This window comes from Macaca mulatta, chromosome 8, assembly GCF_049350105.2.
Source record: "Macaca mulatta isolate MMU2019108-1 chromosome 8, T2T-MMU8v2.0, whole genome shotgun sequence".
Lineage (NCBI taxonomy): Eukaryota > Metazoa > Chordata > Mammalia > Primates > Cercopithecidae > Macaca > Macaca mulatta.
This window is the reverse complement of record NC_133413.1, coordinates 105170197-105188878: the sequence shown is the minus strand read 5'-3', so window position 1 is coordinate 105188878 and position 18682 is coordinate 105170197. Positions and strand designations below refer to the sequence as shown.

Here is an 18682-nt window from a genome sequence, read left to right as displayed (position 1 = left end):
AATGGGCAAAGAGGGCCGGGCGTAGTGGCTCACACCTCTAATCCCAACACTTTGGGAGGCCGAGGCAGGTCGATCACCTGAGGACGAGATTTCGAGACCAGCCTGGCCAACATGGAGAAACCCTGTCTCTACTAAAAATACAAAATTAGCTGGGTGTGGTGGTGTGCACCTGTAATCCCAGCTACTGCGGGAGGAGAATCGCTTGAACCCAGGAGATGGAGACTGTGGTGAGCCGATGTGGTGCCATTGCACTCCAGCCTGGGCAACAAGAGCAAAACTGTCTCAAAAAAAAAAAAAAAAAAGGCAAAGAATTTGAATAGACATTGCTCCAAATAAGATATACAGATGGCCAATAATTACATGAAAAGGTGCTCAACATAATTAGCTATAATGGAAATGTGAATTAAAACTATAATGAGAAATAGCTGCATTCACTGGGATGGGTGTAATCAAGAAAATAATAACTATTGACAAGGATGTGGAGAAATTAGAATCCTCACTCCTTGTTGGGGGGATCTTAAAATGGTGCAGCCACTTTGGAAACCAGTCTGGTTGTTAAAGCTAACCACAGTTACCATATGACCCAGCAATTTAACTCCTAGATATATACCTAAGAGAAATGAACATATACAAAAACCTGTATACAGATAATCCTCTCAGCATTATTCATAATAACTAAAAAGTACAAACAACACAAATGTCTATCAACTAATGAATGGATAAAATGTGGTATATACATACAATGGAATATTATCTGGCACTAAAAAGGAATGAATGATACATGGAACAACACAGATGAACCTTAAAAAGAGTCCAAGTGAAAGAAGCATGTTGTATGATTCAATTTATATGAAATGTCCAGTAGGTAAACATAGAGATAGAAAGTAGATTAGTAGTGGTTGCCTAGGGCTGGGGAGGATAGAATGATTGGGGTTGACAACCAGAAGGGTATGAGGTTTCTTCTGGGAGTAATAAAAATGTGTTAAAATTGATTGTGGTGATAATTGCACAAGTCTGTGAACATACTAAAAACCACTGAATTGTATGTTTTATTTCTATTGATTGATTGAGACAGGTGGTCTCCCTCTGTCATCCAAGCTGGAGTGCAGTGGTGTGATCACAGTTCACTGCAACCTCCACCTCCCTGACCTAAGTGATCCTCCTGCCTCAGCCTCCCAGGTAGCTGGGACTACAGGTGTGTGCCACCACGTCTGGCTCCATTTTTGTATTTTTTTTGTAGAGATGGGTTTTCTCCATGTTGCCCAGGCTGGTCTCAAACTCTTGGGTTCAAGCAATCTGCCCACCTTAGCCTCCCAAAGTGTTGGGATTATGGGCATGAGCCACTGCACCTGGCTGAATTATACATTTTAAATGGGTAAATTGTATGGTATATGATTTATATCTCAGTAAAGCTGTCACCAAAAAAGTTCATGTATAAATAAAAGACAACTTAAAATTCTGAAAATAGTTTTATTATGGAAACAAAATAAGGAGGGTAATTAAGCATGAAATAATTTCATTCTTGATAAAAGTATATTGATTATTACAAAATTTGAAGTGTTAGTTTATAGCCCAAATCTTTTAAAGAATTTGTGTCTGCTGAAATGAACTTTCATCCTTTGCAAAGATGCAACTTTAGTTACAGGAGAAACATATTTAATCTAAATACACATTGTCATAGATAAGACTCAGAGGATTATATATATAAAGCTAACTGTACTCATCTGTGTTAAATAGCTATACAAAGCTACTAACAAAGTATGAAAGGGTTATGAGACATTTCAAACTATAAGTTTGGAATTCTTGTTCCTTTGTGATACCCTTATTATACTAAATACATTTAGTGGTTACAAGTCCAGTGTACCTCTTATAGAACAGTCCACCTTATAGAACATAGGATTAGATATGCCAAGATTAAAATGTTGCACATTTTAGGAAACTCAGAAATAATTCAAAGATGCTTTTATACTAAACTCAGCAAATTTGGTTCCAAAATGTCTTTATTATGAAAAACAAGTAAGCATAATGTTTAGACATTAATGTACAGAAAATAGTTGTCATATATATTCCTTTACAATTTTCACACCTGTTTATTTAAAGTGTCTATTCTACATATTAAAAAACATAATAATGAGATCATGTTTCAATAGGAAATTGCTAAATTTTACTTGCAAATTTTTGTAGCTATAATTCTAATACACATTGGGATCTAAAACTATTGGTAAACAGCAACAATAGAGACTACATATTTTTTAAATTGGGCAAATGAAAGGAGAATATATTGAGATGTAAATCAGGAAGTAGTTATTCGCTTTACAAAAAGTTTTTAAATATGCAGATTAATTCATAACATACACCCTTTAAATACTAAAGCATTTAAAATAAGTTTAACAAAAAAGGCAGCTTACATACTTTTTAAAACCCCATCAGTTGTATAAAGAGGCACTACTTTTATCCACGAAAAGCATCAATATTTTTAACAGTTCAAAAATAGGAGCCCAAAACAACTGATTTATCAGAAACAAAACAATACAATGGCTATTCACAGTGTAAGAAATTAAATCTATTTTTTAAAGCATGTTTTTCAGTCTCAATTTATAACACACTTTGACTTCTACTTCTGCTTTTCCTTAAATCAATCTGGACTGTGTGGAAGAATGCCGTAACATGAAGCTATTAGCAATCTGGGTTAATGTTCTACAAAAAAATATGCTGTCTATATACACAGAAAGTAATGAAGAAAAAAGTTAGCGCTGAAGTACAAGAGACTATCAGTCTAACAGAAAGCACCAAGATACAGATGCCAAAGTTAGAAAAAATACAAAGCGGCTCAGAATCAATATATCTTATTCAAGGTAAATTTTATGTTAGATTGTTTGTCTGGCATTTGGGAGGCTAAATTAATTTAGGAGGCTAGAAATCCCATCTCTACTTTTTTTTTTTTTTTTTTTTTTTTGAGACGGAGTCTCCCTCTGTCGCCCAGGCTGCAGTGCAGAGGCAGGATCTCGGCTCACTGCAAGCTCCGCCTCCCGGGTTCACGCCATTCTCCTGCCTCAGCCTCCCGAGTAGCTGGGACTACAGACACCCGCCACCACGCCCGGCTGATTTTTGTAATTTTAGTAGAGCCGGGGTTTCAGTGTGTTAGCCAGGATGGTCTGGATCTCCTGACTTCGTCATCCGCCCGCCTCGGCCTCCCAAAGTGCTGGGATTACAGGCATGAGCTACCGCACCTGGCCTCCATCTCCACTTTTAACAAAGATTTGCTTATTACTGAATTAAAGTTTTTAGTGAAAATAGCATAGTGAAGACTCTTTTTTGTGTTTATTGATGAGAAAACATTACTAAAATTTTCTTATGGAAAATGAGGAAATATATAATAATTTTTTGAAAATAAAAAGTAAACTTAGAAATAAATTCAAGGCAGTCAGGTGCAGTGGCTCATGCCTGTAATCCCAGCACTTTGGGAGGCCGAGGTGGGTGGATCATCTGAGGTCAGGAGTTCGAGACCGGCCTGGCCAACATGGCAAAACCCCGTTTCTACTAAAAATACAAAAATTAGCCGGGCGTGGTGGCAGGTGCCTGTAATCCCAGCTACTCGAGAGGCTGAGGCAGGAGAATCACTTGAACCTGGGAGGCAGAGGTTTCACTGAGCTGAGATCACGCCATTGTACCCTAGCCTGGGAGGCATGAGTGAAACTCCATCTCAAATAATAATAATAATAATAATAGTAGTAAATTCAAGGCACTTGTATCAGTGAGTTTGCAATATCAAGGGCAAAGAACATTTTTTATTTCTTCCAGAAATTCCTTCCACCCCAAACCCATAAACTCTTCTCCTCTCATAGTATATCTTTATTGTCAAACCTAACAACTGTTAAGTTACCTAAGTGGAATTATTTCCAGAATTGTGAATCATTTGTTCACTCTACAAATAAGCGAAGAAATAAATTAAATGCTTTCTACTTAAAGTTGTCTAGTACTATTGTTTTAATTGCAGTTAAAGTAGAAGCAAATAAACTTATCTGTCATATTCAATATTGTCATTTCCATAATAAAGCTTACTTTTCCTTTTCAACTGAAGCTGGATGAAAAATTCATTATTTAAAACATCCCATTAACAATTTTTCCAGATCGATTTTATTTAAGAAATAAGTTGACATAAAGAAGCAAAAGCAACTTACTAATATGTCAAACAAAACACAAGTACCAAACCTAATTCAGCACAGGTGACATAATATAAATCAATAAAAATTCAATTAAATATTTCACACTACATAAAAAGTAGGGTATTCTATTTCCCCTTCAAAATATGGAAGATGACTTTTAAATTACATTGTTTTACATGCTCTAATCACAAGTACTACCATGTGACTATTCACTGCGTGCTTAGGTAACTATGGTCTATTTTCAGAAGGCTTGACGCAAAATACTAGTGACTCACTAGTCAGATGTACAGAGTCAACCTGAAGTACACTGCCTGCAACTATCTTAACATAGTTAAAAAATTATGTATAAAAGTGAAATGAGAACCACTGAAACTAATCTATCAGATATATGACATCAACGTCAAACAATTCTTAAGCTCCAAAAGAGCAAAGCATCTGAGAGTTAGTCTAAGAATTCATGTACTTTTACAACATATGTATAACAGAAAATAAAGACAATGGAAAAAGCTCCCTTCTAATGTAGTGTACTTTTACAACACATATATAACAGAAAATAAAGACAACGGAGAAATGTTCCCTTCTAATGTAGTAATTTAGAGTACTGAAAATGCAATTTTTGCAGCGCTTTAACAAGTTAGAATTATGAAAATCTGCTCACTGGAGTATAAGGAAAAACTAAACATGTGTCCCAACTTATGACACATCTATAGACTACATCTATCCTGAATCTCTTGATAAGGCCAAATCAACGTTCTAAAATTTTCTCTTAATAAATGATTAAAAATATAAAAATACTTAAAGGAACATAGCATTTAGACTGTGAAACTGTGTTGTAAATGTTATTATAGTTGTCATTTTTTCTTGATGTTGAAGACTGCATCACAGTTTCAAAAATAACATTGCTTGTGTTTTATAATATATCTGCATGCAGAGGTACGTTTAACAACATCTGCATGTATCCCCAGAAACTGTTGCTCATTTTAGCACACATATTTTTATTCTGATAATGATTTAATTTTTTACTTAGTACTTCAGTAGAAAATATGTGAATAGATTGTATGCCCCATATCAGTATTTAAAAAAAAAATCTGAACAACATTCTTTTAAATGTCCATTAAAAAAATATATGTAACAGTTATTGTTTTATCATGATTAAATTGGTATCAAATTAATAGGCATAAGTGAAATAACTAATCATTTACTAGTCATTTAAAAAATGCAATAACATCATGCACTATGTATTACTAAGAAAGTGCTCACTTATACAAGCAGCAGATGAGGAGAAGAGTATCATGAAAATTCTAGATATATCTTTATGTATATCCTTAAAAATCACTTTCCTTTATATAATTTCCATTTTAATTTAAATGCCACATATCTTCAGCTAACATTTAAATTAGTTTTTATTGTAAAACTTCAGTTGTTATACATCATAAAATACCTTCAGAAACTTGCTTGAAGGTAGGAATGATTCTTTCCTTCTATTAAATATTATATCACATTAAGTATTTATTAAATGTTGTTTGAGAAATGTATTCTGACCTAGAACATATTCAAATTCAAGATCAATATTATAATAGAAGGAAGATTTTATGGGGAAAATGTTGCAATCAGTAAAAGTGTTAATGACCATGTAACAGTAAGGAAGACACCTGTCTGGAATATTGCAGAGTGGTATACATCACATTTAATTAAAGGAGAGTAATGCTTGATCTTCTATTTCCCACAGAACTCTGGATCCAGTTAAGAGGAGAAGGGAGAAAGAAGCAGCAATATTTCAAATGTCCATACTCTGATCTGCAAAAGACACCGAGTAGGTAGAAGAAAACTGCGTTTTACTTCAGGTAGTCTTTGAAATGAAGGTTCTGTTATTTTTCAAGACTGGAAGGATATCACAGTGTTGATTTTATATACAAAGTAGGATCTGTTCCAGTATACTCTAGTGAAATAATTCACATATGGAGAATAGTTAATTTTGACCTCATGACAAAATCGCCCATACTTTGAGTAGGTTAGCTTGTCACCTTCTTCACAAACCATCTATTAAAAGACATAAAACATAATATTAAAAAGCTTATTAAGCTTATAGCAGAAATGCAATCAATATACAAATGACTGTTATTTATATGAAAAAACACATTACTACTAAACATTGTCTATAAAACATCTCACTGTTAGCAAACAGAAGCCTCTTCATAAGCGAGTCACATGCCCACTATACTCCTGAACTTTCCATTGACACTGAGAAACCAGTATGAAGGCTTCCAATTTTTAAAAGATTTAATCCTAAAATTTAGAAGGCAATGTTTCCATAATCCATTATCACTGCTCTAAAGAACCTTATCATGCATCCTACCAAGGCTGGCATTTTCTTTTGTATGTTGAAAAAATACTTCAAACTACTTTTAATAAGCTGTCCCCATTATTACATAACTCAATTATATTCTTAGTTAAGTTCCAAAAATAAAGTTTAAAGATTACGAGTTTAAGTAAAATCATTTTTCTAAAATAAATAAATAAATAACTTTCCAAATGGTTACTTACATGGCCATTTGCAATGTCTAATAAATCTTTAACCCTACAGCCTCTCATGGTTCCCACCTCATTGCAGATAGCATCCTCTACAATTAGGTAATTAGCTTTGTAAGATGTCAGTATTTTATAAATATCCTCAGCAGATCGCTTTGAATAGATTTGGTAGATCTGAAAGAATGTAATTAAAATAAATTTTAAAGGACATTTAAAACTTCAGTAAATTGAAACCATACATCGAGCATCTACTGTGTTCTCAGTACTGAATATTACATATGAAAAATATATTTATTTTTATAAATAAATATAAATATTCATTTATATATTTATCAAAACTCATGTTTGGATTATGTGGTGCTTTTTACCATAATTTTGCTGAACTTATTAGATAATAAGCTCTGGATCTTATTAGATAATAAAGCTTCTCAGTCTTTCTGAAATGTTAATATTGGATCAACTCTTGTTATCCTTCAAAAAGTAATAAAATCACAAATATTAGGCCCATAGTATCATATATTATTTGTCCTGAAAATACTGAGATTTGAAATCTAGAATGAATAAGATTCCAATCTATTTGCAGAATATCCAGTAGCTGCCTCCTACCTGTCACCATAGCTGCCTAGCTAGTACCCTCAGTTCCCATGTCAACTGACATGCTAGGAATACCTACTTTCAACATTCTGTGGCACACAGAATGGTAATACATCAAGAGGAAGTGTCTCTCTCATTTCACACTAAATACGTTTCAGTGGGAATAGTTCTATCCTATCCAGCCTATACCTATTGATAGTTATTTACAATTTTATTTATTTTTAAGTGTTAAGAAACTGAAACATACTATTAGGGCATTTATAAAAAAAAAAAATTCTATGCAATTGTAGTAACATTACTGACAGCCTAGAGTTTCTCAACCTTAGCACTATTCACAATTTTTTTTTTTTTTTGAGATGGAGTCTTGCTCTGTTGCCCAGGCTGGAGTGCAGTGGCCCATCTCAGCTCACTGCAAGCTCCGCCTCCCGGGTTCACGCCATTCTCCTGCCTCAGCCTCCCAAGTAGCTGGAACTACAGGCGCCCGCCACCATGCCTGGCTAATTTTTTGTATATTTTTAGTAGAGACGGGGTTTCACCGTGTTAGCCAGGATGGTCTCGATCTCCTGACCTCATGAGCCGCCCGTCTTGGCCTCCCAAAGTGCTGGGATTACAGACTTGAGCCACCGTGCCCCGCCTGCACTATTTACATTTTAGGCCAGATCATTCTTTGTTGGGACGGGAGAGAGGATGTTCTCTGCAATGTAGATAAGCATTCCTGGTCTCTACTCACAAGATGCCCATAGAACCCCTCTTCCTGTTATGACATTGCGACAATCAAAAATGTCTCCAGACATTGCCAAATGTCCCCTCAGGGAACAATCGTCCCAGATTAGGAATCACTGGCCCAGGGGATTATACAAAGATTAGCCACATATTATGAATTAGAGACTCTGTCTAATTTAACTGATATGGTCAGCCAGGTGCAGTTTCTCACACCTGTAATCCCAGCACTTTGGGAGACCCAGGCAGGCAGATCAATTGAGGTCAGGAGTTTGAGGCCAGCCTGGCCAACACGGCAAAACCCCATCTCTACTAAAAATACGAAAATTAGCTGGGCACGGTGGCATGAACCAGTAGTCCCAGCTACTTGGGAGTCTGAGGCAGAAGAATCGCTTAAACCTGGGAGATGGAGGTTGCAGTGAGCCAAGATCACGTCACTGCACTCCAGCCTTTATGAAATTCTCTAAAATTGAAAAACAGAATATTGGGAACTCAGGTTCAGTTCATTATTGCTTTCAGATATGAAGTTACCATTTAAATTCATACAAGAGCGAGATACTCCATCTCAAAAAAATAAAATAATTAAAAATATAAATAAATAAATAAATGGCCGGGCATGGTAGCTCACGCCTGTAATCCTAGCACTTTGGGAGGCAGAGGTAGGCAGATTGCCTGAGCTCAGGAGTTCAAGACCAGCCTGGGCAACATGGTGAAACCCTGTCTCTACTAAAATATAAAATATTAGCCAGGCGTGGTGGCGTGCGCCTGTAGTCCCAGCTACTCGGGAGGTTGAGGCAGGAGAACTGTTTGAACCTGGGAGGCAGAGGCTGCAGTGAGCCAAGATTGCGCCACTGCACTCCAGCCTGAGCAAGACTCATCTCCAAAAAAAAAATTGTAATTAAAAATAAATAAACGACATGGTCTCATTTATGAAGTTCAGTTTGGATTTTAGCTTAACAACAAGTTTACTTAATACCTGCTATGTGCTACACACCGTAGAGAAAGACAAAGGTCTGAAAAACTGTGATTACTTTTTCTCATAGACAAGTTACATAAAACTTAAAACTCTAAAATGTTTAAATTAAATTAGAACCTAACTAGAACTCTGACCTAATTACAAGTAACTCTGAAATACCATATTAGAAAAGACCAATCAAAAGAAAACAAAGTCACAGAGTTGGTTGTTTTAAATCCACAAAAAATAAAATTCAGGAATATGCCATCTATATTTTGCCTAAGCAACTCTATGTTTTGGAAGTGCAGCAAATACTCATCAGAGATGGCTGCTGTCTCTCGAGGAATCATTCTCAGGTAGATCTCCCCATCTCTGATCTCTCCCCTGCCTGCTTCAATCTGTTCTTTCTGCCATGACCATAATTAAGTCTTCAAAGCAGATCTAATCATTCCACTGCCAGGTTTACTAAAAGTCATGTCTCTTAACTGCTTCAAGGATAAGTCTAAATTTTTCAGCATGATATTCCAGGTCTGTCAGAATTCAGCCTCATTTTCTTTTCCAGTTTCAAGATTATACAAATTCCTTAGCTCATGTTACTTTTTCAGCCTGGAATCATATATATTTCTTTTCCAAACAAGTTTCTAATCATCCTTCAAAGCCCAGATTGAGGGACTGCCTTTTATGACAACTTCTTAGATTTTTGTAGGCAGAATTGTTTGACTGTTCCTGCTTTTTTACTCCTCTTTGTAACTTGTGTGTGTCCCTGTGTACGTGTATGCATGCAACAACCACTTAATAGTACAAAGTAATAACATAATAGCTAACTTTAAAATTTTACTGTGTTTCAGGCATTGTACATTATCTCATTTAATTCTCACAAGTAGGAGGTGAGAACTATTATTCTCACCTAATCTCCAGATTTAGTAACTCACTCAAGGTCACAAAGCTGATAAACAGCAGAGCTAGCATTTGGGTTCAGGTACTCTGATTCCTGAGTCTGCATTCTTAATCTCTATATTACTGTATGTCTTCCTTAACTTAGAATATGCTTAAAAACTGTATGAAATTCTCTAAAATTGAAAAACAGAATATTGGGAACTCAGGTTCAGTTCATCATTGCTTTCAGATATGAAGTTACCATTTAAATCCATATCAAACATTCAAAATAATATATTATCTAAACTATAATTAGATACCATTCTAATGTTATACTGAGTCAATAACTGCCCATTTATTAAAAAATAAATTAGTGTTTTATAAGCAATAATAGAACTTTAGCTGAGAAAGACAAAGTGTAGTACCAAGACATTAATTGACAGTCTTCTTTTAAAAATTGGATTGAGGGCTGGGCTGGGCACAGTGACTCACGCCTGTAATCCCAGCATTTTGGGAAGCCAAGGCAGGCGGATCACCTGAGGTCAGGAGTTTGCCACCAGCCTGACCAATATGGTGAAACCCTGTCTCTACTAAAAAATACAAAAATTAACTGGTCATGGTGGCAGGTGCCTGTAATCCCAGCTACTCGGGAGACTGAGGCAGGAGAATCACTTGAATCGGGAGGCAGAGGTTGCAGTGAGCCGAGATCGCACCATTGCACTCCAGCCTGGGTGACAGAGCAAGACTCTGTCTCAAAAAAAATAAAAAATTAAAAAATAAAATAAAAATTTGATTGAGAACAATATTTTAAAAAGAATGTTAGCCAGCTGTGGTGGCGCGTGCCTGTAATCCCAGCTACTCAGGAGGCAGAGGCAGGAGAATCACTTGAACCCAGGAAGCAGAGGTTGCAGTGAGCCGAGATTGTGCCACTGTACTTCAGCCTGGGTGAATTAAAAAAATGTTAGCCGGCTGTGGTGGTGGGTGCCTATAATCCTAGCTACTCAAGAGGCTGAGGCAGGAGAATCGCTTGAACCCAGGAAGGGGAGGTTGCAGTGAGCTGAGATTGCACAACTGTATTCCAGCCTGGGTAAAATATTTTTTTTTTTTTTTTTTTTTTTTTTTGAGACGGAGTCTGGCTCTGTCGCCCGGGCTGGAGTGCAGTGGCCGGATCTCAGCTCACTGCAAGCTCTGCCCCCCGGGTTTACGCCATTCTCCTGCCTCAGCCTCCCGAGTAGCTGGGACTACAGGCGCCCGCCGCCTCGCCCGGCTAGTTTTTTGTATTTTTTAGTAGAGACGGGGTTTCACCGTGTTAGCCAGGATGGTCTCGATCTCCTGACCTCGTGATCCGCCCGTCTCGGCCTCCCAAAGTGCTGGGATTACAGGCTTGAGCCACCGCGCCCGGCCCAGCCTGGGTAAAATATTACACATTAGGTCCCTTGACACTTTGTGGAACATTAGATATTTTTCTTAGAAACATATCAATATTATTCATAAAACAAAGAACTTAATATTTTAATTTTGGGTCTCCTCTTGGTTAAATGTATTACTAATTACACAGGTTTTCCGAAATAGAAGTTAATTAACTTTTAAAATTGTTTGGACTTTCCTAGCTACCTAGAAGCATACGTATACTGCAGACTATGCTAAAATACAAAGTGCTGGAAAAGAGATGCAAATGTAGAATTCAAAATGCCTTACATTTTCATTTCTCTTGAGAAGATCATCATCATTGTAAAGAGGCAAACTTGTCACCATCCATCCAGTGCATAATTTAATCGCACCCATTAACTGTGGACTCCCTGCAAACACAGCTGCAACTGGAGCTTGCCTTCTGCAAAGAACCATAAAGATTTGCACACTGAAAAGGCAAGTATACTATTTAGATCACTGATCTATATCAACTCTGAAACACCAGACAACTTACAATGTTTATACATTTAAATTTCAATGTCAGTTTTCATTTCATTTATGGATTCATTTAAAAAAAAAATGGGCACCTAACTATGCACCAGACACTTGTGCTGAAGATACAGAAACTTTTCTAAAAAGAGGGAGCAGGGGGAAGACAATAAGAAGTAAACATATATATTGGGTGGTGATAATATGATTAAAAATAATGCAGAGTAAGGGGACAGTAACCAGAATATATTATTTTAGATAAGGTGACTAGTTCAGTGGTGATACTGTGAATTCTCAACTCCATCTTTTGCAAATTAACTACCTACAACCCAACTTCTTCCAAATCCACCTCTCCTTCTGCTCCTTCTCTGTCTTTACCCATGTGTCTGTCTCCAGGTGGAAAATATAGGACTTCTCCACTCTGAATCATTATCCCAAGTCCCAGACAGATGCTAGTTGCAAGGTGGAAAACCTACAAGCAGGTCCCAAAGGGCTGTTCTAATACATTCACTTATTTATTCACTGTCTGAATTTAACATTAAGCACCCACCTCTATGTGCTAGGGATGGTGCCAGGCTATCGAAAGAAAGAGATGGCATATATGGCCACAGTCCTCAATAGTGAGGAAGCAGATATAAAACACAGTAATTGTACCCAGTAACATAAATGTTCAATAGGTAATTGTTTGGGCCTTTGCTGTCTTTGAAAATACTGTGGTAAATCATACAGAGATGTAACTTTCTCTTTTGTTAATGACAACACAAGGCAGTATTCAACAATAGCAAATAGAATTCACAAAAAGTATTAATGGGCAATAGTTAAGGATGATCTAAAGAAAACTATTTTTATAAAATAGAAGATATGTTATAGTAACAAGACATTATAATAAAACCTATTCTTGTTTCTGTATACCTATTCTATAAATCAATTTAAAATTTCTAGAAACACTTTTTGTCTTTTTTCCCATATTTTTCTGGTCTTTTTTGATAGTATTTCATCACTTTTTCATGTCTTATCTTCTTTTATGTCTTTAATAAATTTCAATGTAGTTATTTCGTAGTCTCCATCCATGGAATAGACTGGTTACAAAAATGGCCACAATAATTCCTCTCCCTATGGTCATGGTCTTGGAGGGAACGCCAGTCATAATCATGTGACTTGCTTTGGCCAATAGGACAATAGTAAGCACCGTGTAAGCAGTGACTTAAAACATGCTTGACATTGAGAATTGCCCTCTCTTGCTGCTCTTGGGAATTCTACAACTACCACCTTGTAAACAAGCCCAAGCTAACCTGCTAGATGATGAGAGACAGAGGGCCAAGTCAGTTTGATCCCCTCAGCTGACACAGAGCCAACCCTAGACTTGTGACAGAGACCCTGCCAGACTATCCAGTCCCAGTGGAGCTGGCCCAGACCAAAAGAATCCTCCCCAGCACCCTAACCCTGCTAATTCTCAAGATGGTGTAGAATAACACGTTTATTGTTTGTAAGCCACTAAGTTTTGTGGCATTCTGTTATGCAGCAAACCCTAAATGATGACACAAATTTTATTATCAGAAATAGCTAGAGGTCTAATTCTGCGTTTATGACAAGCTTCGTTGAACTGCTTATGTGTTTTATAATTTTAGAGCTTACCTTCATGAAACTTTCTTATGGAATCCTGTATAACATGGGTTGAAGATGTGTCATGCATTCCAGACCAACCCCAAACCACTTTTAATGCTAATTTCTTAATTTGGGGTTTCTTAGATTAGACAAGCATAATTTCAAATTACACTAGACAAGTATAATTTCAAACTATAAACCCACATGAATTCAGATCCATTGCTATAAATTGAGAGGGGAGAATTTCTCTGACCAAGAGATGAATGCGTGAGAGACATGCTTTCTTATCTTCCTTCTCTACTGTCTGGTATCTTGCTATTCCATCCTTCCACTGACTAGGTATTTGCTCTTCTATCCTTTCACTGTCAGTGTAGCCTTCTGAGGGTCCCTGAGTTACATATGTGTGTGTTGGGGGGTTCGCAATTCCAATTCCCTGCTTCCACAGGCCTAAGACCACATCTCCTGTCCTGTGTGGGCATTAAAATCTCAAACCCCTGGTTATCAAAGCTAGTTATCCACTGACAATTCACCTCCAACACAGGCCAGAATAAGCATCCCCTTGACTCTCTAAATAAAAGGATAGCTCTTCTTTTTTATCCCAAACACTTAGTTTGACAATGGCACTTTCAAATCTCATACCAACCAAGGCTATATTTTCAAGCCCATGGAGATGAGCAGAAAATTAGAATCACTAAGTCCAACAAAACCTAAATATCCCTAAAACTCCTGAGTTTGATGAAAAAATTTGGAGAAGTATTAATTTATTATTTCCTGTGAATTCATTAGATAGCATGCAGTGATTAATTAATAGCTTAATAATAGTCTTGGGCACTTCAATCCTTACTTTATCCAGGTCATAAGTTCCACTGTATCTGGGTCATAGAATTCCTGTAGTTCCATTAATTCTGTCATTAATCTTGGAAAAAACTAAAATGCAAAAAAAAAAAAAAAAAAAAAGCCCCAAAAGGTATATGTCAGTAATTAGAAAGTTTAAAACTGTTCCACAGTATTTCAAAAGACTAACAGACTAACTTAAGGCAAATGATATTACAACACCTTTCGCATGGAAAAAATGTCATGATGGATCTCTTTGCTTTCCTTCAATGGCCTGCTTATTTTTCTCAATCCAAATAATCTATTTTATGGTTAGTTCACTGCTTTGACTCAACAAATAATTTTGTCATTACCAAACAATAATAAATTGATCATCAGTTGTATCTTTCAGGCACACACAATATAATTAAATAAATAAATTTTCAGTTCCAATAATTTGCAGAATTTATATCATTTCATAGATGATAAAGTTTTGGAGTTAACAAAATGTGTTTTAATATTAATTCCTATTTACTCAGCAATTTCCTTTGCCAATTATAAACTGAATTAACACTAGCATTAGACTGCAGAACACAGCATCAGGTGGCATTCTAGAAATGTTTTAGCTCTTCTACAATGTTCCTAATAACAAAAAAAATTAAGCATTACTAAGAATATTACATTTTATTTTGTTAGGATAGTGTCTCAACATGTTTCCTACCCACACATACAAATTTATCACTACCCTTGTAGATAAAGTACATTTTATTAATATAAAAATCTAATTGTTTTACCTCTTTCCATAAGCTGAGACCTATTATAGTAGGCACAGCCATGCTCAGAATAAGAGCCTAAAATATGAAAGCAAAAAGGATTACAGATAAATACATTTCAGAATACATGTTAGAGGTAATAGACACTACTCTATGATCAATCATATATCTCTATAGTTATACAAAATTTCAAAAAAAATGAAGTCAACATAGAACCTAGTTCACAGAATGAGACGGGTGAAAACTAATGACTTTCAAAGATATTAACTTGGAAGTAAAGTGAGACATAAACATTTACTATAAAAATTTAACGCAGAACATTAAAAAGGTAATGCTCATAATTTCAAATGGCAAGTCGATATTTGAAAAATTTGCCAGAAATCTATGTTATACAGATCTTACAAAGGATAGTACACTACTACATGAAAAGCTATCAACAAAAAAGACAACGAATTAACACAAAAAAATAGCTAATATACATCGGTACACTAGTCTGTTAAAATAAGAATGCATAAACTCTCCTCGAAATAAGACTGGCAAAATACGACACGAATATCATTAAAGATAATGTATCATCGTCCTGCTATAATAAAACGTGTTCTGCCTACTGTCCCATGTCTTTTAGTGACCCTATGATCCACCAGAAACCTAGGAAACATCTAAGATATCTCCCTGTTCCTCATTTCCCCATACTTAATAAGCAGTGAGGCTTACTGATCTTCTAACTACTTTTTTCATTCCAATCTGGCATACTGCTAATCGAATGGGCTTTGGAGTCAGAAAAACCTGGGTGTGGCTGGGTGCGATAGCTCACACCTATAATTCCAGAACTTAGGGGGCCAAGGTGGGAGGATTGCTTGAGTCTAGGAGTTTGAGACCAGCCTGGGCAACACAGAGAGACCCTGTCTCTAAAAAAAAAAATGTTTTAATTAGCTGGGCATGGTGGAGTGTGCCTGAAGCCCCAGCTACTCAGGAGGATGAGGAAGGAGGATTGCTTAAGCCCAGGAGTTTAAGGCTACAGTGAACCACGACTGTGCCACTGCACTCCAGCCTGGGAGAGTCAGACTCTGTCTCAAAAAAAAAAAAAAAAAAAAAAAGGCCGGGCGCGGTGGCTCAAGCCTGTAATCCCAGCACTTTGGGAGGCCGAGACGGGCGGATCACGAGGTCAGGAGATCGAGACCATCCTGGCTAACACGGTGAAACCCCGTCTCTACTAAAAAATACAAAAAACTAGCCGGGCGCGGTGGCGGGCGCCTGTAGTCCCAACTACTCGGGAGGCTGAGGCAGGAGAATGGCGTGAACCCAGGAGGCGGAGCTTGCAGTGAGCTGAGATCCGGCCACTGCACTCCAGCCTGGGCGGCAGAGCGAGACTCCGTCTCAAAAAAAAAAAAAAAAAAAAAAAGAGAAAAGAAAATCCTGGGCGTGAAGCATGATTTCCATACTTACAAGCTTGGCAATCTCAAGCAAGTTATTTAACCAATTAAAGCCTTGTTTTTATCTATAAAACAGAGAAAATCTAAGACTGAATAGCATGTGAAATGCTTCAAACAGTACCTGACATAATGAGCATTCAATAAATTGAAGCTTCAATTACTTCTATCCACTCTGCCTCCTCTGTGACTGAAGTTTGTTCCCTGTGGACTATCCTTCACAGAATTGTCAGAGTGAGCAAATAGAAAATACAAGTCTGACTCTCTCGCTTTCCATGAGGCATACACATCCCAATTCCTTCCCACTGCCGACGGCATGAGAGCCAGCTCTGCAGCATGACACTCAGGGACCCCATGGCCTCACCTTCCTCCATTTCTCCAGTCTCATTTCTTTTTTTTTTTTTTTTTTTTTTTGAGACGGAGTCTTGCTCTGTAGCCCGGGCTGGAGTGCAGTGGCCGGATCTCAGCTCACTGCAAGCTCCGCCTCCCGGGTTTAGGCCATTCTCCTGCCTCAGCCTCCGGAGTAGCTGGGACTACAGGCGCCCGCCACCTCGCCCGGCTAGTTTTTTGTATTTTTAGTAGAGACGGGGTTTCACGGTGTTAGCCAGGATGGTCTCGATCTCCTGACCTCGTGATCCGCCCGTCTCGGCCTCCCAGAGTGCTGGGATTACAGGCTTGAGCCACCGCGCCCGGCCTCCAGTCTCATTTCTTGACCACCCCTACCTACCTCACACTTTGTGTGCCAAGAAAACTAAATATATTGTGCCTTTTTCCCAGTCCCTTTGATTACATCATGTTCTTTGCCTACCTCTGTGTCTATTCCTTCTACCATGAATACCCTCTCTTTCCCCTTCATTTGCCTAATAACTAAATATCTTTCTAATCTCAGATTGGAAAGCCTTATTTGAGTGCCTAAAAAAAAAGAAAAACAGAATTAAGTAGCGCTTCCCTATGTTCTAAAAGAACCCTATGAAAAGTTCTTTTTGTTTTTTAGGAGGCAGGACAGGGAGAGAAGGAAGAGCTGGCAGGTTGGAGAAAGTGGAAGCGGAGGGAGCAGGGGACAGAGGGTCGAATTCTTATTATCTGTTTTTACGCCCAGAGATTATAATCCACTTGATGAAATTAACTATGCTATAATTATCTTTGTATCCCAAGCACACAGCAGGCAGAATGGAATGTTCCATTCATATAGAAAATATACCATAGTTCTAAATCAAACCAAGAAAGATATTATAAAAATTAATTCTTGGTGGCCTCTCACATTACTGATTCACTTACATTTTTACCTTTTATTTTTAAAGTTGTATGCATTAAAATGCATTACTTTGATAATCAGAATTTTTTTTTTAATTTTTATTTTTTGAGACAAAGTCTTGCTCTGTTGCCAGGTTGCAGTGCAGTGGTGTGATTTTGGCTTACTGCAACCTCTGCCTCCTGGGTTCAAGCAATTCTCAATTCTCAGCCTCTCGAGTAGCTGGGACTACAGGCATGTGCCACCATGCCCAGCTAGTTTTTTTTGTATTTTAAGTAGAGACAGGGTTTTACCATGTTGGCCAGGCTGGTCTCAAACTCCTGGCCTCAAGTGATCCACCCATCTCAGCCTCCCAAAGTGCTGGGATTACATGCGTGAGCCACCGTGCCCAGCCCAGAAATTATTTTAAAAAATGTTTTGCACAGGATCTGTTTTTCTACCTGTAAGTCATCATGTAATTTACTCATGCTATTTCAATTGTATTCAATGTAGTTTCCACTTATTAGCTTTGATTTTATATAATCAGAAGAGAAACAAATACTTAACGCGAAATAATGACTCACCAACAATATTGGGTGTACAGTTCTTAATCGAAGCCACTTGAAAAGTGTCATCCAAAGTTCAGGAGAACATACGCCAAATGCTGCTAACATGCACACATAAGGAATCCAGATGTACTTCAAGCTGGAAAACACAAATGGAGTCATACATGAGACATCCTGTGAACACCATTATTATCTAATTTCTCTCCTCTGAGCTCTTTCCTGCTACTCACAAAAATACCAAAATGTTAAGGGACAGTGAAAAAGCTTAGCCTCTAATTTTCAGCAACAGATTGTTATCTAGTTTTTTAAAAATCAAGCAGACATGTGGTCTAGCAAATTAGGATAAAATAAAAGCATTAATACTGATGAGGGGCCGGGCGCAGTGGCTCAAGCCTGTAAGCCCAGCACTTTGGGAGGCCGAGGCGGGCGGATCACAAGGTCAGGAGATCGAGACCACAGTGAAACCCCGTCTCTATTAAAAAAAAAAATACAAAAAATTAGCCGGGCGCGGTGGCGGGCGCCTGT

General features: G+C 37.4%; 1 protein-coding gene across 1 annotated transcript in view; it reads right to left on the bottom strand.

Moving 5' to 3' along the window:
• Positions 1 to 1982: 1982 nt before the first annotated feature.
• DPY19L4 (dpy-19 like 4) overlaps positions 1983 to 18682 on the bottom strand; it is a 78655-nt gene continuing 61955 nt past the window's right edge. Inside the window, exons 14-20 of the mRNA XM_002805424.4 lie at positions 18176 to 18296; positions 14952 to 15008; positions 14189 to 14271; positions 11539 to 11671; positions 6711 to 6869; positions 3628 to 6206; positions 1983 to 3048 (exon numbers count right to left, since the gene is read on the bottom strand). Of these exons, the coding sequence (XP_002805470.4) occupies positions 6042 to 6206; positions 6711 to 6869; positions 11539 to 11671; positions 14189 to 14271; positions 14952 to 15008; positions 18176 to 18296 (718 nt within the window). The 3' untranslated portion in view covers positions 1983 to 3048; positions 3628 to 6041. The remainder of the gene's footprint in view (positions 3049 to 3627; positions 6207 to 6710; positions 6870 to 11538; positions 11672 to 14188; positions 14272 to 14951; positions 15009 to 18175; positions 18297 to 18682) is intronic.